This window comes from Aquarana catesbeiana, linkage group LG02 (genome assembly GCF_042186555.1).
Source record: "Aquarana catesbeiana isolate 2022-GZ linkage group LG02, ASM4218655v1, whole genome shotgun sequence".
In the NCBI taxonomy this organism is placed as follows: Eukaryota; Metazoa; Chordata; class Amphibia; order Anura; family Ranidae; genus Aquarana; species Aquarana catesbeiana.
The window spans coordinates 378,606,866-378,633,650 of NC_133325.1; the positions used below are offsets into that span (position 1 = coordinate 378,606,866).

At 41.9% G+C, this 26,785-nt stretch overlaps 1 protein-coding gene across 2 annotated transcripts; it reads right to left on the reverse strand.

Moving 5' to 3' along the window:
• GEMIN4 (gem nuclear organelle associated protein 4) lies at positions 1–26,785 on the reverse strand. Of its 2 annotated transcripts, XM_073615132.1 has the most exons (4): positions 26,489–26,785; positions 24,892–25,068; positions 22,551–22,606; positions 1–3,894 (listed from the first exon to the last, which is right to left on the reverse strand). In XM_073615132.1, the coding sequence occupies exons 3-4, from the start codon at positions 22,558–22,560 to the stop codon at positions 704–706; spliced, it is 3,201 nt and encodes a 1,066-aa protein (XP_073471233.1). In that variant the 5' UTR covers positions 22,561–22,606; positions 24,892–25,068; positions 26,489–26,785; the 3' UTR covers positions 1–703. The 2 variants fall into 2 exon arrangements, with proteins under 2 accessions (XP_073471233.1, XP_073471232.1); XM_073615131.1 differs by lacking the exon at positions 24,892–25,068.

Here is a 26,785-nt window from a genome sequence, read left to right on the forward strand (position 1 = left end):
TTCACAGGTATTAATATTTTATTTAGTCAAACAAGTTGAAATAAACAGTGCATGGTATTCATAACAAAGTCATTCATAGTAAGAAAAAAAAAAAACCTTGTGATTCAAATAATTAGCTAGTGGACATTTACTCGTGGCAAGCAAAATTAATTAAGTACAATGTTAAAACTAAGGAGCCATTCAAAGACAAAAATATGGGTTTAACCTATGCTTAACTACTTAATTCTAGCTGGCTGGCTGTTTGTAGCTGCAATATTTGAAAACACTTATGCAGAGCATAAGTCAAAGCTTCTAACTTGCATACTTGTTCCATGTCAGTGACTGAAAATGTATTGAAGCCTTTGGATCATAATGAGAAACAGGGAACTGTTATTTTCATAATGGAGGTCAGCAATGGCATACTTCCTCATACAGGTATCTTTAAGGTATAACCTTTTTGCAATTGGAACAAATTATTGTATTGCTCTTGTGTAACTGACATATTTATTCAAATGGATGTTATAATGTAGTATTTAAATCAGACATTGGCTTGATTGCGTGCTTTGCTTGCATTAGGAGTATAAACCAAGTTAGGAGTTAAAATGTGCATATGCTAAATAAGGTAACGCAAATGTTATGACTTATTTTCTATGGCTGATTTAAATTGGCCTGTGTAATAGTTTTTAGCTTGTACACTTACAGATCCTTTTCAATCACCTGCTGTTTAAAGTTTGTTAATTTTCTGCATCAGAGTGGCCCGATGGTGCTCATTACTCACGCCTGCAGTGATGGACTTTAAGAAGTGTCTATCATTTGCTTTTCTCAGCAAGCTGTTTTTAGAAGTATCACTAGCTCTTAGGGTCTCATACAAGGAAAGAATTTCAAGGGACAAAAAGAAAAGAGGTTCACATGTGTTTTCCAACATCATTGCTATAATATGGAGGACATGGCAGAATACTTGACTATAAATGAACAAAACCTCCTGAACATATTCTACTTCTTTCTGTTCCTTCTGCAACTGAAGACTGCAGTCCAACAACTGCTTTTTAACCCCATCTAATATATCTGAGACGCAGCCGCTGTAAAGCCTTGCAATATGCTTTTGGCCATCAAGGGTAAGCCAATTAGAACAGCTAGAGCTGCAGAGGAGCTGGAAAACTCGTAAGAGGAGGACAGAGTACTGCAGATGGTAGGCAAATGGCCGGAGGTTAAGAAGAGGCATGTACTGCACATATTCAAGAGTATATGGCACATGGAGAAGTTGTTTTTCCAGGAGAGTCCTCACAACTTCACTGAGAAGCTTGCATTCAGTTGAACTGCACCAGGGAAGGACTTGAACCATGGCCACCAAGAACCCCTTGCTAAAGAAATTGACCTCCTCTGGGTCCTCTATGTTGACACACAAAAGGGACAGCATTTGGTCTTTCATTTCTCTTGATATACAACAGCATTCCATCCAAGCCAAAAGACCTGTTCCCAGCCCATACTCTGGAAGGTTAAGTGTTGTCCACTCGTCCTCTGAAAGTTTGCAAACCTCAAACAAAGAAGCCGGGACTTCATACTTGAAGTGCTTTCCAAATATTGGCTTCATTCTCAATCGTACAACCCAATCTAAGTGCTCCATTTTTCTGTGTAGCCAAAAGAGTGACTTATTCCAAGTTTCTGTACAATTATCAGCCTCTGGCAAGATCACAATATATAGCTGAGTAAGAATGTCTATGATTAATTCTTTGGATTCCAATGTAAGGCAATATGGTTGATCAGAATGCTGCCAGCACCTACTATAGCTATTAAGGAGTTTACATAGAGACATCATAAGTGGAAATGGTGAGCAGGAGAGAACCCAGTGCTTGCCAGAGGTATCTATTGGATTCTCTACACCAAGTGCCTTTTGAAGAATATGCAAACAGGACTTCAAATGAACACATTCATCAAGTAGGTATGGAAGAACAAATGCCCTTACCACTTCTGCTGGCTGCAGTAGAGATGCGGTGTTATTGTCTGCATTTTCAGAAGACCCCATTAAATAAGTTAGTAAGTATAAAAATTGACTTTCTTCCTTATCTGAGGAAAGTTTGCCCCAGCAGGTTTCCATCAAGCACTGGCATATTAATGAGTCAGATACCTCTGTGTTATTAGCATTCCTAAAACCTAAGGCAGGAAGTGAAATCAGTATCTTTGATAAAAAGACATGAGCACCAAGGTTGGTTACAGCAATGTGACATGCTTTGCTGACCACTTGTTCAGGGTGCAACAAAGCCAGTCTGGCCACTCTAGCAACCGGGTTGTCATTTGTTACTTTCTGGGAGATCTGATTGAATGTCATGTTGAGCTCTTCCTGGAAGTGATCTGTAAATGCCATCATACAATGAGACAGCCCTTTCTTTCCCCATCTACATAACACTTTTAGAAGCACATTATTCATCTTTTCTAAAGGGAGATCACAGTACAGATCTAAAACAATACTGGCACACTTTTCAATTTGCTTAATATTTTGATTGCTTTGCTCCAATGTTGCTTTATCCACAGATTCCAGTAATTTAAAAATCAGGTCTGCATCTCGAAACAGTTCCTTGTTCTTGTTAAGGCAATTAAACCAGTAATTAGTAAATGCCCAGGCAACTTCTGAAGCAAATAAATCGCAAACTTCTTCATAGCGGTCCATCTTATCCTTAATTATGTTCATGGCAACGGCTGCCATCGCATCAGTGTCATTTCTTGTGTATTTTATTTGACCCGTAGCAGTCTTCTCCTGTAGGCTGGCAATATACTTTGCCATTTTTAAACCATTCTCCCTTTGCTCTGGACATTCCAATGCAAACAGAATTTTCTGCAAGGATGCTAGGCTGCTGTTCATCCTGTAACACTCGTACCCAATATCTTCATTGTTATTAATATAATTGTGCAGTTCTTCTCCCCACTGAAGAAGCAGATCTTGGAGTAAATTTAAACTAAACTGCTGAGCCTCTTTTGTTAATCTAAATTTGGAAGCTATGTTTCCACTTTGAACAACCCTCTCTGCTTCCCTTATCGTTTTCGGGAGGTAGCTTTGGGGATGGAGGTTTTTGGTTTCAGTATTACAAAAACAAAGAACAGCAACCAGTTTCTCTAAGTACTGCCTTACGGGAAGATGCCCTGACTCTTTCTCCAGGAATGCAGAGGAGCATAACATGTCTGCTAAGTTAGCAATTGCGTAGCACTTCAACTTGGCATTAGTGATGTATGGCCTAATATTATGAAGTCTATCCAGAATTTCTGCAAGGATACTACTATCTGGAGGTAAAGCTTGCTCAGGGTCAGGTTTAAATCTCTTTGAGCTTGGCAAAAGTTCATCATTCGTTTTAGACAAGTACTGATATGCAACAGCTGAAAATATCCCAACAGTCTCATCCTGTCTGTGCTTATAACCTTTCATTAGTTCCCACCACACATCCAAAAAGAAAGTCACATCCTCTATAGACGTTTCATCACAAAGATGGTCTAGCAACAAGGATACTTCATTCACCCAAAAATCTGCTGGCAGTGCCAAGAGCAGCTCTGCAAATATATCTGCTGCTTTCGTAGCTTTCAGCAGTTCATACAGAAATGTATTATTTATTTTTGGCATCATGTTTCCCACTGGAAAGAAAACATCCTCTTTCCACTTCCTCTCGATGTCCAGGTCGGCATCCTGGGACAGCTGTGACCGGCAAGAAATTATTTTGGCCCAAAATATAGCGATGGCTCTTTTCCTCCATCCGTGGCTTTGTGACCAGGTACCTGAGCTGATTTCCTTTAGAGCATCAGTTATTGGCTTTTCAATGAGAGGCCAGTCAGGCTTCTTAAATTCCAGTAATGATTTGTGTACTGCAAGTTTCTCTGCTAGAAGCAGTGCTCCTTGGAGAACAACGGTTTGTTCACATACATTCCAATATCCTGTATAATAAAACACACATAGTGATTTACTTACCAAAGATAATGTTTATATTATTTCTATACAAGTCTATACTTAATAGACAATGAATAAACATGGAAGAACCTGTTTAACTGCATGTTGCATAATCAGAGCGGATCTCAGAACATCTGCTAGTCTCAAAAGAAAGAATACGAAATATTTATGAATAGACATGGTTACTTTATGGGAGTTAGTGGGAGTAGCTACAAGAACAGAGGGAACACCTAAAGGGGGAAACAGAAGTACTGAGAAGAGAACAACATGAAAACCGTAAGATCAGGTTACTTAAAACTGAAATGAGAGTTCCCTGATATAGAAAAAAGCAATTATACTCCCCTTTCTGGCAGTCTGTGTGTATTACCATAGCTCTATTCTAATGCCACAGCCTCTTTTAGATTTTTTCACTTCCTGTAATGATGTAGGGGTTCGAGAATGGAAAGCAACTGACAGGTTTGCTTTAACCCCTTGCCGACCACCAACAGTACATTTATTGCTAGCGGCTCCCCCAGGCACCGCGATGTACCCGTAAGTCACGGGGCAACAGTCATGAATCAAATCCATGACATCATTGTTTACTACTGTGTGTGATCTGTGATTGGTCATCAGTGATCATATGGTACCTGGTTCAATCACAGCACCCTGTACTGTGATAGCTGTGGGCCAATCACAGCATCACAATAGCAAACAATGAGTCATGAATGGAAGCCATTCATGACAGTTCAAACGATTCCCGTTACAGTGATCATCACTGTAACAAGCAATCACAAAGAAAAAAAATTCCTGATCACCAGAAAATTGTGAGAAAAAAAAATTACAAATTCAAAAAACTTGCCCTTCCTCTTAATACATTGCACTGTCTACTTTCAGAAAAGGGGTCATTTGGGGGGATGTTTGCACTGCCCCAACATTTTAGGACCTCAAGAAATGAGATAGGCAGTCAATATACATCAGGACTGATCATTTTTCAAATATATATATGTGCACAAATCAATGTCCATAAAGACATGGATGAGCACGTTTGGGGTGGAGGAACTTGACTGGCCTGCACAGAGGTCGTGAGGAGTGTAGTTATACGATATAGGATTCTTCACGACCTCAGTCTTCTTGCTGTAAAACATGTTATATCTCAGTCTCACAAAGATGACCGCAAATTCAATACCTTTATAATAGAGGCTCTTGATTTCATCTTAACACACAACGTCTTTTCCTTTGATGGGTCCCACTACCTACAGGTGCAGGGGGTGGCAATAGGGACTTGCTGTGCCCCATCTTACGCCAGCCAGTACCTGGGGGGAGTGGGAACATTCTCTTTTATTAAGCGGCGACTTGGCATCTTTCACGACCCATGTCGTTTCATGGTTTAGATATATTGATGATATTTTAATGATATGGGACGGCACGTCCGAGGCTCTGCAGGCATTCATTCAGGTCACGAATAACAATATTTCCAACCTACATTTCACAATGAATTTCACTCTGAGACAGACTCCTTGATCGAGGCTACTCCTTGACATGCCTCAAAAAGGCCTTTCGACGAGCACGTGGACATTTACGTCAGGACTTGCTCTTTTCCCATAAAAAACGAGATACCAAAACACAAACTACACGATTAATCACAACATAATAGAAAAGCATTGGTATTTGCTACAGATTGATCTCACTTTAAAACAACATATATCTACAACCCCGGCCATTACATGCATACAGCCCATTCTTTGAAAGATCAACTAGTAAGAAGCGAATATGTAGGTACCTTCAGATCTGATCCATGTAAAAGATTGGGCACCTTCACTTGTGGAGATTGTTCATATTGTAGATACATGAACATACAACCCAATACGATTCTGCCTAATGGTAAACCTTACAAACCCAAACATTACACAAATAGCAAAACTGCAGGGGTCGTCTATTTATTGACATGCCAATGCCAATGTTTTTATATAGGTAAAAAAAAAAAAACCCTCAAATTTTGGAGAAGGGCTGCAAGACACATCACCAGCATGACTTGTGCCAATCCCGACCTCCCTCTTGGACGACACGGGAGATATTGCCACCAGGGCATATCTCCCCGTGTACATTTTACCATCTTGGATCGGGTACATCCCATCAACAGAGGCGGGGACTGGAACAAAGTTCTACTCCAACATGAAGCATGGTGGATTGCTGAGCTTAATGCTACCCTATCACCAGACTTTAATACTCAACTGAGCTACTGTCCCTTCTTTGCTTCAGGGGGATGCAAAAAGGAATAGATTTATGTTCAGATCCTCTGTGGATACATTCCTTCTTGGATGGTCACTTCCATACATCTGGACTCTCTCTTTAAATCTGTCTACAGTGCTGACAATGTGGATTGTCATTTAAGTTATATCTAGATACGGCTTTACTTCTGTATAAACTATGTCCAGTACAAGTATGCCATGTTTCATGGGCATAACAATGGATATTATCGATGTTTAATGTTTATTTTTATGTTAATACTTTTCATTCTGTATTCCCATGCTTTTTCCAATTCATGCACTGTTGTCATTCCTGTACCAATCCCTCTCTCCCCTTTCCTTGTTTATCCTATTTACCATCAAATGATTTCAGGATACTGTTTGATCTTTTATGTTGCTATCTGCTGCCAGGACCACCATTCCTAAGCGTACCATGGGCACATTCCAGCCGTGTCTGCATGCACATTCATACCATTATTTTGATCCAACTATCATCATTTTTGTTTCCTATTCATCTTACAGCTGTTTCTCCCTATGGGTGTATTATTGATATGTTTATTTATTTATTTGCGGTTCAGACCATTTGCCTGTTTCCTCTCCCCCCTTGGCTCTTTTTGTCCCCGCCCGGCGCACAAAGGCCCACTCCCTTGCAGGGTGGGCCTTTATGTACGTGCCACTGTGGGGCGTGGCACGGTCCCACCTCCCGGTGGGACTCTGCTATATTCCCTGCATTCGCTGCTTATTGTGTGCCGGTGGGCTGTATGTGCACGGCGCCCTCCCACTCATCTGGGGATCCCCGTTTTCTCGGCAGCCTCACACTCCCCTGAGCCCCTCTGTATATACTGGCACCTTTGATGATTCTCTATGTAGCCCCCCTGATTGTGCATGTTTCTGTGCTTGTTTCGGCATCCAAGGTGGCCATTTTATTGTGCTGAACGGTTTTAGGGTTAGTGGGCGTTTCCTTGTATTTAATCACGCCCTTGTTGTGCTTTGACATCGTCGTCACGTGGCGCCGCCGCTGACGTCAACACTGGCACTCTGGTTGCCATGATTGGCGACATGTAAACAGCGTGGGTGTACGCGTCGCTGTTTACACAGTGTATGACGTCAACGCCGTTAATGTGAGCACTTCGCATGCGCTGGCGTCCCCTTATAACTCCGGACGACGCGCCTGCTCCTTGCGGATGCTGCTGTTCAGGGGTTTCTTAGGGACCAAGCCGGCGCACATTTTCCATCAAGGTAGAGTTCTATCCTTTCTTTTATACCGTATGCAATACCCTATGGGCTTTAATAATCCCGCCCCCCCCTCTCTTGGTTTTTCATTTAATTCATTGTTTGAAGGACCGGACTGAGGATTCTTCCTTTTCTGGCCATTTTTACATTGAATAGTTGCCATAGTGCTGAACCTCCTTATTCCCATATACAGTGTATATATTGTGGGGAATTAGCTCGTGGGGATCACCTTTTTTCTGCATGACAGTCAGCAAACGGGCACTTTCTTCAAAATCTGGCAGATGCCAGGTTTATTTGCAGGAGGTTTGCAAAAATAAAAACAAACAGTAAATGAAATCCTTGCCCTCCGGCGCTAACTAAACAAATAGTCTCCTCTCTATACAGTGCGGGGCTGGTCCCCGCCACCCACAAAAAACATGCGGAAAAGTAGACCTTTTAGTCCAACACCCAGAGCTCCTCTCATTTAGGTTTCTTTCTGAGTCTCAAAACCAGAGCCCTGTTGAGCTCTCTTCCTGGTTATTTAAAGTCCACTTGAGTGTGGGCTCAACTGGACCAGAACATCCGGACCAGAACCAAGCCTGCCACAGAGGCTGGAAAAACCCGGGCCGGATTCCGGTTCAACCCCCTACAACAGGACGAGGTGAAATGTAGCGATTATCCACTATATCACCTTGCATACCGTCACTATATATATATATATATATATATATATATATATATATTTACTTACTTACATCAAGGATATAAACTTATTTGGTTTATTTTACATAATCTTGATCATGTTTAAACTCATCATGTACTCTCTGGTTTCGCCATTTAATCCTTAATCATAATATTAATGTCCCCCCCCCCCCCCCCTTCTACATTGATCCATATGTGCCATTATGTTCGAATATCTTTTTTCTTGCAGGACTAACTATCCAATATGCCAGTCCTACATCATGCTCTTTTGTGTTGGCTGCAGAGACCCCTTCTGGGGATCCTTGTGAGGGACTTCTTGAGCCTGGGGGCTTCCCCACCCATTTGGTCATTTTTCAAAATGCGTTTCCTTATTTGCTCAGCTCCTTTTCAACCCTTTAGGAATATCTGATTTTATGACACAGTACTGGTATATGCACTTTTTACGGCTAGTGTGTTCCACATGTTGACGCAATTTTTGCTCCGTTTATGTTTTTGAACCGCACATTTTATTTTCTCTGTTTCAGAGAAATTTTAACCACTTCTACCTTCTCTATGCCCCTGAAGAAGGGATATACTTCAAGATTCTCGAAAGGCGTCGGGCTATAGGAGAAGTGTTTCTTTCAAAGTCTCCCTAGCTCTTTTGAGCAAGGTACTATATGTATATGCTGTACTGTTATTATGTATGGTGATGTTTTGCACCACCTGCAGTTTCTTTTGATCATACAAAATATTGGGATGTTGGCAACAAATAAATTGGAGCGTTTTCACTCTCCATAGTTGTTCTTCCTCTATAACTCACTTTGGAAGAAGGATTTCCTTACACTCCCAGTTTCAGCTAAGGGAAATCTCCCCAATGGGAGATGTTAAAAAAAAAAAAAACTGACAGGGGTTATAACCCTCACTTCCTCTAACCAAAATGAAACCAAAAAAAAAGTTTTGCCTTTAGCTCTACTTTAACCACTTAAGGACAGAGCCTCATTTTGAGATTTGGCATTTACTGGTTTAAAACAGTTTTTTTTTGTTAGAAAAAAAATATATAATGTTTGGGGGTTCTAACACCCTAGAGAATAAAATGGAGCTGCAATACTTTGTCACACCGTATTTGCACAGTGGTCTTCAAAAAATACACTTTTTTGAATTAAAAAAATAAGACAACTTTAAAGTTAGCCCAATTTTCTTTTATATTGTGAAAGATGATGTTACACTGAGTAAATTGATACACATGTCACGCTTCAAAATTGCACCCGTTCATGAAATGGCAACAAACTTTTACCCTTAAAAATCTCCATAGGCGATGTTTAAAAAATTCTACAGGTTGCATGTTTTGAGTTACAGAGGAGGTCTAGGGCTAGAATTAGCTCGAACGATCGTGGCGATACCTCACATGTGTGGTTTGAACACTGTTTACATATGCGGACGTTACTTACGTATGGGTTCGCTTCTGTGCGCGAGCTCGGCGGGACGGGGGGCGTTAAACATTTTTTTCTTTTTTTCTTATTTAATTTTATTTTTGATTTTTACACTGTTCTTTAAAAAAAAAATGTGTCACTTTTATTTCTATTATAAGGAATGTAAACGTTCCTTGTAATAGAAAAAAAGCATGACAAGAACTGTAAATTTAAAGAGACCTCATACTTACACTAAAAAAAAAAAAAAAAGTCATTTGAAAAAAATGTTTTATAAAAAATGTCCCTTTAAGAGCTATGGGCGGAAGTGACATTTTGATGTCGCTTCTGCCCTGCAATGGTATGGAGCTGGGTGGGGGCCCATCTTCCACTCACTACTCGCTACATTCCATACACGGAGAAGGATCCGAACGCCCCTGCCGCTACCAGCGGCTCCGGTAAGCCGGCGGAGGGCACTGGAGCGAGGCGGGAGGGGGTGCCGGGGTTATGGTAGCTAGCTGCTGCCATAGCAACAATATTCCTCTTCAAACAGCCGACGTATAACGACGGCGGCGGTCGGCAAGTGGTTAAAGCGTAACTTCTTTGGTTGAGAAAAAAAAACATTCCACTCTGGGTGATCTTTGTACATTGCAAGGATTATAACAAACTTTGCTGCAGATTCCTACCGTTTGTTATTCTGAAGAAATCACTATTTGTTCCTCTGTGCTGAGTGGGTCCAATGGGAGTGGTTTCATAATTATCAATCAGCTGTGCAGCTGCAGAGCACCAATGAGGAAATCTGCTGGGCCTGCATCCCTTAAGACATGTTCCTATTGGAAGTATCTCACCAAAAACGACATTTTTGTTGCAGGGATGCCAGAAATCTGACTTGTACTTTAGGCAGACTTCTGGCAAAATCAGTGAGCCAATCACTCAAGCAGGAAATTATGTTTCTGGGGTGTGTCCAGTATATACTTTGTATACAGAACATTACAGGTAGCCATATTGCATTTACAGAAAATTACAGCAGCTGCAGATTGAAAAGTAAAGGTCATTTTTAATAACATTCAATTACAATATGACTTGTGTCGCAATTGTATACACTATATAATTTTTTTTTTGCTATTTTTTCCCCCACGAAAGTGGAGATACCCTTTAACTCTAGCAGTGCAGGTCCAGCCCCACTGCAATGAAGAATCCTCAGATTTCCCAAGGTTAGGATGGAATGTATTTTCAAGTTCATCTTGTCAAAGTACCGTAATTGACCCGATATCAGCCCCTTGTTATCCCCTGTACAGCAGCAGTCTGATAGAGGGAAGACAGCGCTTGGGGCCAATTAGGTGTGCTGCATTCCCATGTTCTGACAAGAAACTTACTGGGATGAGGAGAGAGCAGAGAAATTACATAATCAGTCTGTTGCTGCACCTGAATTTTTCCATCAACCTACAGGCAGGGAGGTAACCATACTATATTCCTTAAATAAATGCAGCTGGATTTGTTCATAGCTGTCTTCCATTGTTGAGTTTTTGACATGACTGTGTGTGCACAGGAATTCAAATCATTTGGCAGGGAAGGCTCCTATATAGGAGATATATAATTATATCGCCATATACACACACACACACTGCGCTCAGCATAAATGAGCACACCACAACAGATCTGTCAGAATCAACATTTTCTATGGGACACTATACTACAAAATACTCCTACAAATACGGGGCAATCATTGCAACCAAGAATTGTTTAATTTGCACACACAAAAAAGTATTTTTCCTAACAAATTCATGCTAAATTTTAGACAACAAAATCCTAATTAACAAGAATTCAACTACAGGTGAGTCAAATTATTCATTAAACAGGTGTCCAGCAGACAGATGATTATTAATGGTGTTACTTAACCAGTTCCCGACTGGCGCACGCCGATGTACGCCGGCAGAATGGCACGGCTGGGCAAATGAGCGTACCCGTACGTCCCTTTAAATGTGCTGCCGTGCCATTGCGTGTGCGCAGCCGGCGGCACGCGCGTGCCCTGGCCGGGAGCTCCGTGAGTCGGGTCACGGGTCCCACTGACTTGATCGCCGCAGGGATACCCGCAATCGCCTCACAGAGAGGAAGAACGGGGAGATGCTAATGTAAACAAGCATCTCCCCGTTCTGCCTAGTGACAGTGTCACTGATCTCTGCTCCCTGTTATCGGAGCAGAGATCAGTGACGTGTCACACGTAGCCACGCCCCCCCCCCCCCCCCCACAGTTAGAAACATTCCCCAGGACATACTTACCTCTACACTGCCACCAAGTGGTTAACCCCTTCACCGCCAGTGTCATTTACACAGGAATCAGTGCATTTGTATAGCACTGATTGCTGTATAAATGACAATGGTCCCAAAAATGTGTCAAACATGTCCGATGTGTCCGCCATAATGTTGCAGTCATGATAAAAATGGCTGATCGCCGCCACTACTAGTCAAATAAAAAAAAATATTAATAAAATGCCATAAACTATCCCCTATTTTGTAAATGCTATAACTTTTGCGCAAACCAATCAATAAACGCTTATTGCGATTTTTTTTTACCAAAAATATGTAGAAGAATACGTATCGGCCTAAACTGAGGAAAAAAAATTATTTTTTAAATATTTTTGTGGGGATATTTATTATAGCAAAAAGTTTAAAAAAAAATTTGTTTTTTTTCAAAATTGTCACTATTTTTTTGTTTATAGCGCAAAAAATAAAAACCGCAGAGGCGATCAAATACCACCAAAAAGAAAGCTCTATTTGTGGGGAAAAAAAAGGACGTCAATTTTGTTTGGGAGCCACGTCGCACGACCACGCAATTGTCAGTTAAAGTGACGCAGTGGTGAAACGCAAAAAGTGCTCTGGTCAGGAAGGGGGTAAATTCTTCTGGGGCTGAAGTGGTTAAAGAAAACCCCTTCCCATTTCATGCTGTCAGCAATGGCACCACATGGAAGAAAAATGTCACAAGGCCTGAGAAAGAAAATAATTTCATTACATAGTTACATAGTAAGGTTGAATAAAGACACCAGTCCATCCAGTTCAACCTGAGTGAGTGTGGGTGCGTGTCTACAATTGTCCCTATTCCTGTACATAGTGACTCATTAATATACTCCTCTATTATTATTATTATTATTTAACCACTTGACGACCGCCTCACGCCGATTTACGTCGGCAAGGTGGCACGGACAGGCAAAATCACGTACATATACGTGATTTGCCTTCCGCGGGTGGGGGGTCCGATCGAGGCGGTCATCTTTTGTCCCACGGCGATCGGAGATGAGGGGGAGGCCATCCGTTCGTGGCCCCCCCCTCGCGATCGCCGCCGGCCAATCACATCATTCCTTTGCTGCTGTATGCTAAACAGCAGCAAAGGAAATGATGTCATCTCTCCTCGGCTCGGTAATTTCCGTTCCGGCCCGAGGAGAGAAGACAGGTATGTGAGTGCACAACACTACACACACACAGTAGAACATGCCAGGCACACAAAACACCCCGACCCCCCCCCCCCCGATCGCCCCCCCGATCCCCCCCCCAATCACCCCCCCCCCCTGTCACAAACTGACTCCAGCAGTTTTTTTTTTTTTTTTTCTTTTTTTTTTTCTCTGATTACTGCATTGGTGTCAGTTTGTGACAGTTACAGTGTTGGGACAGTTAGTATTAGCCCCCTGTAGGTCTAGGATACCCCCCTAACCCCCCCTAATAAAGTTTTAACCCCTTGATCACCCCCTGTCACCAGTGTCGCTAAGCGATCATTTTTCTGATCGCTGTATTAGTGTCGCTGGTGACGCTAGTTAGGGACCTAAATATTTAGGTTCGCCGTCAGCGTTTTATAGCGACATGGACCCCCATATACTACCGAATAAATGTTTTAACCCCTTGATGGCCCCCTAGTTAACCCTTTCACCACTGATCACCGTATAACTGTTACGGTTGACGCTGGTTAGTTTGTTTATTTTTTATAGTGTCAGGGCACCCGCCGTTTATTACCGAATAAAGGTTTAGCCCCCTGATCGCCCGGCGGTGATATGCGTCGCCCCAGGCAGCGTCAGATTAGCGCCAGTGCCGCTAACACCCACGCACGCAGCATACGCCTCCCTTAGTGGTATAGTATCTGATCGGATCAATATCTGATCCGATCAGATCTATACTAGCGTCCCCAGCAGTTTAGGGTTCCCAAAAACACAGTGTTAGCGGGATCAGCCCAGATACCTGCTAGCACCTGCGTTTTGCCCCTCCGCCCGGCCCAGCCCAAGTGCAGTATCGATCGATCACTGTCACTTACAAAACACTAAACGCATAACTACAGCGTTCGCAGAGTCAGGCCTGATCCCTGCGATCGCTAACAGTTTTTTTGGTAGCATTTTGGTGAACTGGCAAGCACCAGCCCCAGGCAGCGTCAGGTTAGCGCCAGTAGCGCTAACACCCATGCCCGCACCGTACACCTCCCTTAGTGGTATAGTATCTGAACGGATCAATATCTGATCCGATCAGATCTATACTGGCGTCCCCAGCAGTTTAGGGTTCCCAAAAACGCAGTGTTAGCGGGATCAGCCCAGATACCTGCTAGCACCTGCATTTTGCCCCTCCGCCCGGCCCAGCCCACCCAAGTGCAGTATCGATCGATCACTGTCACTTACAAAACACTTAACGCATAACTGCAGCATTCGCAGAGTCAGGCCTGATCCCTGCGATCGCTAACAGTTTTTTTGGTAGCTTTTTATTGAACTGGCAAGCGCCAGCGGCCTAGTACACCCTGGTCGTAGTCAAACCAGCACTGCAGTAACACTTGGTGACGTGGCGAGTCCCATAAGTGCAGTTCAAGCTGGTGAGGTGGCAAGCACAAGTAGTGTCCCGCTGCCACTAAGAAGACAAACACAGGCCCGCCGTGCCGATAGTGCCCTTCCTGCTGCATTTGCCAATCCTAATTGAGAACCCACCACTTCTGCAGCACCCGTACTTCCCCCATTCACATCCCCAACCAAATGCAGTCGGCTGCATGAGAGGCATTTTCTTTATGTCCTCCCGAGTACCCCTACCCAACGAACCCCCAAAAAAGATGTCGTGTCTGCAGCAAGCGCGAATATAGGCGTGACACCCGCTATTATTGTCCCTCCTGTCCTGACAATCCTGGTCTTTGCATTGGTGAATGTTTTGAACGCTACCATTCATTAGTTGAGTATTAGCGTAGGGTACAGCATTGCACAGACTAGGCACACTTTCACAAGGTCTCCCAAGATGCCATCGCATTTTGAGAGACCCGAACCTGGAACCGGTTACAGTTACAAAAGTTAGTTACAAAAAAAAGTGTAAAAAAAAAAATATATATATAAAATAAAAAAAAATAGTTGTCGTTTTATTGTTCTCTCTCTCTCTATTCTCTCTCTCTTGTTCTGCTCTTTTTTACTGTATTCTATTCTGCAATGTTTTATCATGTTTGCTTTTCAGGTATGCAATTATTTATACTTTACCGTTTACTGTGCTTTATTGTTAACCATTTTTTTGTCTTCAAGTACGCCATTCACGACTTTGAATGGTTATACCAGAATGATGCCTGCAGGTTTAGGTATCATCTTGGTATCATTCTTTTCAGCCAGCGGTTGGCTTTCATGTAAAAGCAATCCTAGTGGCTAATTAGCCTCTAGACTGCTTTTACAAGCCGTGGGAGGGAATGCCCCCACCGTCTTCCGTGTTTTTCTCTGGCTCTCCTGTCTCAACAGGGAACCTGAGAATGCAGCCGGTGATTCAGCCAGCTGACCATAGAGCTGATCAGAGACCAGAGTGGCTCCAAACATCTCTATGGCCTAAGAAACCGGAAGCTACGAGCATTTTATGACTTAGATTTCGCCGGATGTAAATAGCGCCATTGGGAAATTGGGGAAGCATTTTATCACACCGATCTTGGTGTCATCAGATGCTTTGAGGGCAGAGGAGAGATCTAGGGTCTAATAGACCCCAATTTTTTCAAAAAGAGTACCTGTCACTACCTATTGCTATCATAGGGGATATTTACATTCCCCGAGATAACAATAAAAATGATTAAAAAAAAAAAAATGAAAGGAACAGTTTAAAAATAAGATAAAAAAGCAAAAAAATAATAAAGAAAAAAAAAAAAAAAAAAAAAAAGCACCCGTCGCCCCCTGCTCTCGCGCTAAGGCGAACGCAAGCGGCGGTCTGTCGTCAAATGTAAACAGCAATTGCACCATGCATGTGAGGTATCGCCGCGAAGGTCAGATCGAGGGCAGTAATTTTTGCAGTAGACCTCCTCTGTAAATCTAAAGTGGTAACCTGTAAAGGCTTTTAAAAATGTATTTATTTTGTTGCCACTGCACGTTTGTGCGCAATTTTAAAGCATGTCATGTTTGGTATCCATGTACTCGGCCTAAGATCATCTTTTTTATTTCATCAAACATTTGGGCAATATAGTGTGTTTTAGTGCATTAAAATTTTAAAAAGTGTGTTTTTTCCCAAAAAATGCGTTTGAAAAATCGCTGCGCAAATACTGTGTGAAAAAAAAAAAAATGAAACACCCACCATTTTAATCTGTAGGGCATTTGCTTTAAAAAAATATATAATGTTTGGGGGTTCAAAGTAATTTTTTTGCAAAAAAAAAAAAAACTTTTTCCTGTAAACAATGAGTGTCAGAAAGGGCTTTGTCTTCAAGTGGTTAGAAGAGTTGGTGATGTGTGACATAAGCTTCTAAATGTTGTGCATAAAATGCCAGGACAGTTCAAAACCCCCCCCAAATGACCCCATTTTGGAAAGTAGACACCCCAAGCTATTTGCTGAGAGGCATGTCGAGTCCATGAAATATTTTATATTGCGACACAAGTTGCGGGAAAGAGACAAATTTTTTTTTTTTTTTTGCACAAAGTTGTCACTAAATGATATATTGCTCAAACATGCCATGGGAATATGTGAAATTACACCCCAAAATACATTCTGCTGCTTCTCCTGAGTACTGGGATACCACATGTGTGAGACTTTTTGGGAGCCTAGCCGCGTACGGGACCCCGAAAACCAAGCACCGCCTTCAGGCTTTCTAAGGGCGTGAATTTTTGATTTCACTCTTCACTGCCTATCACAGTTTCGGAGGCCATGGAAAGCCCAGGTGGCACAAAACCCCCCCAAATGACCCCATTTTGGAAAGTAGACACCCAAAGCTATTTGCTGAGAGGTATAGTAAGTATTTTGCAGACCTCACTTTTTGTCACAAAGTTTTGAAAATTGAAAAAAGAAAAAAAAAAAAAAAAGTTTTTTCTTGTCTTTCTTCATTTTCAAAAACAAATGAGAGCTGCAAAATACTCACCATGCCTCTCAGCAAATAGCTTGGGGTGTCTACTTTCCAAAATGGGGTCATTTGGGGGAGGGTTTGTGCCACCTGGGCATTCCATGGCCTCCGAAACTGTGATAGGCAGTGAAGAGTGAAATAAAAAATTTACACCCTTAGAAATCCTGAAGGCGGTGCTTGGTTTTCGAGGCCCCGTACGCGGCTAAGCTCCCAAAAAGTCCCACACATGTGGTATCCCCATACTCAGGAGAAGCAGCTGAATGTATTTTGGGGTGCAATTCCACATAGGCCCATGGCCTGTGTGAGCAATATATCATTTAGTGACAACTTTTTGTAAATATTTTTTTTTTTTTTTGGTCATTTTTCAATCACTTGGGACAAAAAAAAATAAATATTCAATGGGTTCAACATGCCTCTCAGCAATTTCCTTGGGGTGTCTACTTTCCAAAATGGGGTCATTTGGGGGGGTTTTGTACTGCCCTGCCATTTTAGCACCTCAAGAAATGACATAGGCAGTCATAAACTAAAAGCTGTGTAAATTCCAGAAAATGTACCCTAGTTTGTAGACGCTATAACTTTTGCGTAAACCAATAAATATATGCTTATTGACATTTTTTTTACCAAAGACATGTGGCCGAATACATTTTGGCCTAAATGTATGACTAAAATTTAGTTTATTGGATTTTATTTATAACAAAAAGTAGAAAATATAATTTTTTTTCAAAATATTCGGTCTTTTTCCGTTTATAGCGCAAAAAATAAAAACTGCAGAGGTGATCAAATACCATCAAAAGAAAGCTCTATTTGTGGGAAGAAAAGGACGCAAATTTTGTTTGGGTACAGCATTGCATGACCGCGCAATTAGCAGTTAAAGCGACGCAGTGCCAAATTGGAAAAAGACCTCTGGTCCTTAGGCAGCATAATGGTCCGGGGCTCAAGTGATTAAGGTACCCATATAGCACCATCAATTTACACAGCGCTCCACACATACATCGCACCCTACCCTCAAGAAGCCCACAATCCAAAGTCCTCAACTCACATTCATATACTAGGGAAAAATTTTTTTTTTTTTTTTTACAGAAGCCAATTAAACTATCAAGAAAGGTGAAGGCTACAAGAAGATCAGCAAAGCTTTACTTATCAGTCAGAATACTGTAGCAAAAGTGATACAAAAATCTCAACAAGATGGGACTGCAACCATATCACAGAGATGTCCAGGCCGTCCACAGAAATGAACACCTGGACAGGAGCGTCTTCTGATGACAAGGGTTGAAGAAATTCATCATGCGAGTTCACTGCAATTAGCTAAAATAGAAAACCAAACTGGGGTGATCGTTTCCTGTGACACAATACAGCATACACTGCAGAGGAATGACATGCATGGGTGTCATCCACAAAAGGAAGCCTCTCCTAAAGTCCATGAAAAAAAAAAAAATTACCAGAACCCATGCTGAAAATGAAGAAGACTGCTGGGACTCTGTACTCTAGAGCGATGAGACCAAGATAAATGTTTCTGGAACTGATGGCTTCAAAACTGTATGGCGTCGCAAAGGTGAGGAGTATAAAGAAAAATGTATGGTGCCTACAGTAAAACGTGGTGGTAGCAGTGTCCTTCTGTGGGGCTGCATGAGTGTTGCTGATGTCAGGAAGCTGCATTTCATTGAAGGTATCATGAATTCACAGGTGCACTGCTCTATATTGGAATAGAAGATGCTACCATCACTCTGTGCCCTTGGTCGTCGTGCACTTTTCCAACATGACAATGATCAAAAATACACATCTAAGGCCACTGTTGCATTTCTGAAGAAGAACAGGATGAAAGTGATTCAATGGGCAAGTATGTCTGCTGATCTGAACCCAAACACCTATGGGAAGTTCTGAAGAGACAAGTAGAGCATCACTCTACATCCAGCATCCAGGCTCTAAAAGAGGTCGTTCTTGAAGAATGGAAAAAGATGGGTGTTGCAATATGTCGCCAACTTGTTCATTCCATGCCTAGAAGACTTGGTGCTGTCCTTACAAATCATGGAGGTCATAGGTCATCTAGTATTTTGTATGACCTCCATGATTTGTAAGGACAGCACCAAGTCTTCTAGGCATGGAATGAACAAGTTGGCGACATATTGCAACACCCATCTTTTTCCATTCTTCAAGAACGACCTCTTTTAGAGCCTGGATGCTGGATGTAGAGTGATGCTCTACTTGTCTCTTCAGAACTTCCCATAGGTGTTTGGGTTCAGATCAGCAGACATACTTGCCCATTGAATCAGTTTCACCCTGTTCTTCTTCAGAAATGCAACAGTGGCCTTAGATGTGTATTTTTGATCATTGTCATGTTGGAAAAGTGCACGACGACCAAGGGCACAGAGTGATGGTAGCATCTTCTATTCCAATATAGAGCAGTGCACCTGTGAATTCATGATACCTTCAATGAAATGCAGCTCCCTGACATCAGCAACACTCATGCAGCCCCACAGAAGGACACTGCTACCACCACGTTTTACTGTAGGCACAATGCATTTTTCTTTATACTCCTCACCTTTGCGACGCCATACAGTTTTGAAGCCAGCCAAATACTAGATGGAGCAGTTTTTGTTGTGGGGTATATTCATTTTTGCATCAACTAATTTGAGTAAAACTGAAGATTTTGTAATCTAAAGTTATATTATTAACCACTTACCGACCGACCACTGTATATATGTCATTATTTTAAAGATGGATATCTTGGTAACGGCAGCAGCTGCTGCCACGACCAAGGTATCCATCTTTAGGGCCAGCGGTTCTGTACACGATAATGGTGGTCTCTGCGGTGGGTTCGCCGCGAGATCACCGTAATCGGTGGCGGGAGAGGTGCCACCCCCCTCCCGCGCCCCCCGCCGCTTACCAGAGCCGTCGGTAGCGGCGGAGGTGATTGGGTCCTCTCACTTCCTCAGTATGGAGACGAGTGAGGCTAAGATGGCGCCCACCCGTCTCCATACCATAGGACGGCGGGAGCGACGTCATTACGTCAGCTCCGCCCACTTGTCTTCTTGTCTTAAAGGCACATTTTTTTTTGTGTCATTTTTTTAAACGACTTTTTTTTTTTTTTTTTTTTTTTTTTGCATTAAAGTCTAAATATGAGATCTGAGGACTTTTTGACCCCAGATCTCATATTTAAGAGGACCTGTCATGCTTTTTTCTATTACAAGGGATGTTTACATTCCTTGTAATAGGAATAAAAGTGATCCAAATTTTTTTTTTTTAAAACAGTGAAAAAATAAAGTAAAATAAATAACAAAAAAAAAAATTTTTTTAAAGCGCCCTGTCCCAACGAGCTCGCGTGCAGAAGCCAACGCATACGTGAGTAGCGCCCGCATATGAAAACGGTGGTCAAACCACACATGTGAGGTGTCGCCGCGACCGGTAGAGCGAGAGCAATAATTCTAGCCCTAGACCTCCTCTGTAACACAACATGCAACCTGTAGAATTTTTTAAACGTCGCCTATGGAGATTTTTAAGGGTAAAAGTTTGACGCCATTCCACGAGCGGGCGCAATTTTGAAGCGTGACATGTTGGGTATCAATTTACTTGGCGTAACATTATATTTCACAATATAAAAAAAAAAATTGGGCTAACTTTACTGTTGTCTTATTTTTTTATTCAAAAAAGTGAATTTTTTCCAAAAAAAAGTGCGCTTGTAAGACCGCTGCGCAAATACGGTGCAAAAAAAAAGTATTGCAATGACCGCCATTTTATTCTCTAGGGTGTTAGAAAAAAACAATATATAATGTTTGGGGTTTCTAAGTAATTTTCTAGCAAAAAAACTGTTTTAAACATGTAAACACCTAAAATCCAAAACGAGGCTGGTCTTTAAGTGGTTAACCTTACTTCCATGTAATGAGCTAAACAAATGTTCTATAAAACTCAGCAAATTTTGGAAATTGTTCTTGTGTTCATTGAGATATTGATTAAAATCTTACTTTTCATAAGGGGTGTACTCATTTATGCTGGGTGCAGTATATAGTATATTTAAATGGCGAGTTTAGCTAGTTTTCTTGAATTCAGCTTTAAGATAACCAAACATGTTACAATCTGATGATAGATTAAAAAAAAAAAAAAAAAAAAAAACCTGTCTGTCTACAAAAGAAATGGATTCTTCAGATAGGCCATTGCATTACCTAGTTTTGATCATTCTAAAGAAGAATGTACAATGAACTGTCTTGTCAGTATTAAACTACAAGTAAGAAATGCAACAGAAAGGAAAATAAAAAATATATGGTGTGCTAATATCACAAATGCTGATATTAATAAGTGCTATAGTGATTCCTATAGGTGGCTTAACCACTATATAAAGTGCAAAGTGCCTGTAGACAAACCTGGAAAACTTATAATTAACAAATGTGCTAAATATTGGGTGTGCACAATGAACTAATTCCCACTATAATGGTGAATTGCAACAAAGGTATATATGTGCTTAAACCGATCACATCCGATGTTATTCCTGCTAGTAATATAAAGCCAGGTATATGAAATATTAGGTTTATGCAATGGACTGACTATCACTGATGACGAGTTATAAGCAGAAAGTGCGTGTTTATAAGGTCCCATCCATTATTGTTTCCGCTGGTAAAGCTGAAGCCAGGTAAGGAAGCATGAGAAATAAAAATGATGGATCTTCCAGAAGATAGCTACCACATGAGATGGCTTGCAGTTCTAATTCAACCAGCTGATTCGATCACCCCTTTCTGTTCATAATCTCCATATCCTCCAGAGCTCAAACATATAACAGAAGAGAAAACAATAGTGTAATACTGCAAAACTAGTGTCAGTTAGGTAAAGCCGATACACTCACATACGCTCAATGGAAAACAGCGTGAATGACAGTCAGGCTCACTCCTCCTCACAGCCTGTTCGTGTAGCTGCACACTCGTGGCTGACGTCACTGGCTCCTCCTCCCGATGGGTTGCATCACAGGTCACGTGACATTCTCAAGGGAAACTTGAGAATGTCACGTGACCTGTGACGCAAACCGCTGTTTTCCACTGGGCGTATGTGAGTGTATCGGCTTTAGCTAGCTGACACTAGTTTTGCAGTATTACACTATTGTTTTCTCTTCTGTTATATGTTTGAGCTCTGGAGGATATGGAGATTATGAACAGAAAGGGGTGATCAAATCAGCTGGTTGAATTAGAACTGCAAGCCATCTCATGTGGTAGCTATCTTCTGGAAGATCCATCATTTTTATTTCTTGCTATTTATTTCTCATGCTTCCTTACCTGGCTTCAGCTTTACCAGCGGAAACAATAATGGATGGGACCTTATAAACATGCACTTTCTGCTTATAACTCGTCATCAGTGATATTCAGTCCATTGCATAAACCTAATATTTCATATACCTGGCTTTATATTACTAGCAGGAATAACATCGGATGTGATCGGTTTAAGCATGTATATACCTTTGTTGCAATTCACCATTAGAGTGGGAATTAGTTCATTGTGCACACCCAATATTTAGCACATTTGTTTTTATTTGTTAATTATAAGTTTTCCAGGTTTGTCTATAGGCACTTTGCACTTTATATAGTGGTTAAGCCACCTATAGGAATCACTATAGCACTTATTAATATCAGCATTTTTGATATTAGCACACCATATATTTTTTATTTCATATTATTTGTATTAGTGAGAGATCACCTTTTTGGTTGCAGCTTTTATCACTATATATATATATATATATATATATATATATATATATATATATAGTTTTATTATTGTTTATATTTTTTACCACACCAGCGCTTGAGTACTAATATCATTAAACAGAAAGGAAAAACTTACCAAAATCCATAGTTTCGTCACTTTTCTCTAATTTACAGCATCATTTAAGTGTTAACCTAGCAAAAATGACATTACATATTTATTTATATTACCATTAGAACTGCTTTCATATACACAAATATAGCTTCCAAGTGCCCTGTTTAAGGCATGATCTCCTTTAACAAGGTCATTTAAAAAAACCCTGGCGCAAATATAACAACTTATTGTGAAGATTCAATCACTCTGGGGTGGATTTACCAAGCCCCTGTTCACACCGATGTGACTTGTCATGTAATTTGACAGTTTAAAATCGCATGACAAGTCGCATTCCTATTTGTGCCTATGGAACTGCTCAAATCGGTGCAACTCCAACTTGCACTACTTTGAAAGGTTCCTGCACTATTTTGGGCGATTTCATGTGCATAATAATTGCACAGATGTCAACAAGCTGCACATGACATAGCACTGACAGAGTGCATTCGGCATGAACTGGGGCTAAAACTGGAGAGTGCTAAAACTGGAAAACTGGTGCAGCTGTACATGGTAGCCAATCAGCTTTTAACTTCAGCTTGTTCAAATAAGCTTTGACAAAACCTGGAAGCTGATTTAAATGCAGATCTGCACCAGATTTTACACTCTCCAGTTTTAGTAAATCAACCTCTATGTGTATTGCTGCTAACACGAAGTGTATTCCCATGTACACCAATGATCAACAAATATACCTAAAAGTGCCGCACAATACTTCCATTCCAGCAAATCAATGTGCAATATGATACTTCCTAAATAATAAATGATCTCAGCATATTTCATATAGAATCAACATAATACTTTTTCAAAAAAAAAAATGTTTGCAATAAATTATTTTCCAGTACCCCATATAACAGTGTCTGTGTTATTTATGATATATGTCACCAATCTACTCCACATGCAAATGTGTCCTTCAAGCCATCATATACAGTGCAATCCCGTCACTAAGCAAGAGCATAAGATTGTTGGTTACTGGATTGCACTGTATATGACGGCTTGAAGGACACGTTTGCATGTGGAGAAGATACACAGGGTGGATTTAGGTAATAAAATTAATTGCTTTGACTCTGAGGAAGAGGGTCCACCCTTGAAACGCGTTAGCCACCCCGCAATACCGCATGGTCCTCCGGCATCTCCGGTTTTAACTACAGACCTAAGAGAAACTGTTTGCTATTGCTGTTGCCTTGTTACCACGTTTTTATGAGAGTAGAACCATTGCTGTTTTTACCTTTATTTAAATTATTTTTGGTAATACACAAGGTTGTGTGCCCTCCCTTCTTTCTTATATGTTACAGTTCCAAAGACACCCATTGTTCTGAGGAGGGCAGCAAGGCAATTGACTTTTCATACAAGAAGGGTTGAATGCACCACACATCCCTAGACCCAGTACACAAGCGCAGGAGAAGTGTTTTGTGATTTTTGGATTTAAGTAATAGAAGACTGGTGACAGATGGCAGGGGGCTGACTTCCTGGTGGCCACATGACAGACAGCGGACCCCCTGCCATCTACACAACGCGTGGATGTCTGTCTTGGACGCCAGGAGAGATACCATATATAGACAAGCCTGTTTTTAATCTTAATCCTGTGAGTGTTATTGCTTATTTTGCCATTAAATTGTGCTCTAATACTACACTCAGGTAGCGCTTCCTGTGTTCCCCCTTCTCACCCACCTCCTGTTGCCAGTGCTCCCTGCTCTGTGACAGAAGGTGGGAGGTCATCTCCCCGCACCTGCAGTCACAATTTGAAACCAGTAAGGCTGTGTGGGGCTCCGCCCACACGGCCCCATCATTCATTCACAGTTTCCTATGAATTCATTAGACTACAAGTACCGTCAGTCATTGTGTAGTTCTCAGTTAAAGTGGCTGTAAACCTCAGACATGAAATATGAACAAAGCATATCCCTCTATAGTGTGTAATTGTCTCAATCCACAGCACTAAGTATAATTTCTGGTTGCTTCGTTCTGCTATCAGCATGAATCACTTCTGACAAGTTTTTCTGACACCAAGAGAAAAAAGGTGACAGGGGAGGTATCTCTAGCTGATTGACAGGTGTAGGCGTGTGTCCCTTCCCTCCAATCAGCTCTCAGAGCTCCCCTCACTGGGAGCCACCGGCTCCCAGTGAGGGGAGCTCTCCCTGTCAGAGGGTGGTCTGTGCTGATAATCAGCAAATTGATTATCAGCACATCCCCCTCAGATGTGCCACAACATGTTTTAAAATGTGCCCATAAGCTGTTAGTCAGTGCCCCATAAAAACACAGCTCACAGTGCCCAAAGTGCCAATCAGTGCCCACCACAGTGCCAATCTCAGTGCCCAGCAGTAAAACCGGTCAGTACCTCAACATCAGTGCTGCCCATCAGTGCCAATCAGTACCACCTATCTGCCAATCAGTGCCCATCACAGCCGCCAGTCAGTGCCCATCGGTGCTGCATGTCAGTGCCGCCTATTGGTGCCCATCAGTGCTGCATATCAGTGCCCATCAATTCTACATATCAGTGCATCCTCATCAGTGCCTGTCAGTGAAGGAGAAAACAAAATTTTATAAACGAAACGAAGAAAAAAAAAAATTTTTTTTTTCAAAAATTTTGTTCTTTTTTTTAGTTTGTTTAGCAAAAAATAAAAACCGCAGAGTTGATCAAATACCACCAAAAGAAAGCTCTATTTGTGGGAACAAAATGATAAAAAAAAATCTAGTTTGGGTACAGTGATGGATGACCGCACAATTGTCATTCAAAATGCGACAGAGCTGAAAGCTGAAAATTGCCCTGGGCGGGAAGGGGCGAAAGTGCCTGGTATTGAAGTGCTTAAAGGGGTTGTAAAGGTAAAAATTTTTTCACCTTAATGCATTCTATGCATTAAGGTGAAAAAACTTCTGACAGAACCGCCGCCCCCAGCCCCCCCGTTTTACTTACCTGACGCCTCGAAAGTCAGCTTCGCGTTCCCGACATCTGTTCCTCCGCTCACCCTGGCCGCTGATTGGCTGCAGTGGATGGATTGAAAGCAGCGCAGCCATTGGCTCGCGCTGCTGTCAATCACATCCGATGACGCGGCGCGCCGGGGGGCGGGGCCGAGTGATACAGTGAGCGGCTATAGCCGCCGGCTGTATCACGGGAGCGCGCCCGCAAGCACTCACCACCGTGCGAGGGAGCTCGCATTAAGGTGGTGAATGCTTGCGGGGAGGAGCTGAAACAGCCGCCGAGGGACCCCAGAAGACCAGGTTCGGGGCCACTCTGTGCAGAACGAGCTGCACAGTGAAGGTAAGTATAACATGTTTGTTATTTTAAAAAAAAAAAAAAACACCTTTACAAACGCTTTAAAGGCAGCAATGGAAAAAAAACAAAATACAACAAATGCAATTTTTTTACCTGCAAAAAGACATGCATGCATTATATATTTTACAAAAGGTGAACTTTTCCTTTAAAAGCATGTTGCATTACCCACTGACATATGCCCAAGGATACAGGCACTACAGGTGCAGGGAGAGATGAGCTCAAGTATGTTTGGACACAAGTCTGAAGCCACCTGAGCTATCCCTGCCAGGAGGCTGTTACTGCAGACAGCCAATCATAGGCGGGGGAGGGCATTCCCGCGACCTGCACATACACGCCCCTTGTAGATGTGTGGCTGCAAGGCATGCCTTTACCTGCCTATGATTGGCTGTCCGCTTTGACAGCCTCCTGGCGGGGATAGCTCAGGTGGCTTCAGACTTGTGTCCAAACATACTTGAGGTGTACGGAATGATATTGTTTACACTTCCTCCATGTGAACATGAAGTGACAGGTGTGCTTTAATACTGAGTGTACCACTGTAAAGAAAATATGAACCTGCGTCTACCATCTACACTGCACTTCACCCTGCTCTCTATCCTGGGGGACACTTACTTAGAGAACTATACACATACATCAATATCAAAGTCCACAGGGTGCTACTTACAGGTGTTATAGACTGTCCCCGGCAGGTAGGTACAGCTGGAATTATGTCTAGAGCCACATGTGACAATCCTCAGGTATTATTCAGAGGAGACATATCACTTCCATTGTATCACACATACAGGACAGAGGAGAACACGTAGGGTGAAGATAGCAGCCTGACACACGGAGCACACACTCGTCTAACGGCGAGGAGAAATTCTGTATGAAATGTGCACTTCACACAACTCTACCCTTCTATAGGGGACATTTTTTTGAAGCCCAGGCTATTCCCGAGCTCGGTAATCTACTGAAAAATGGC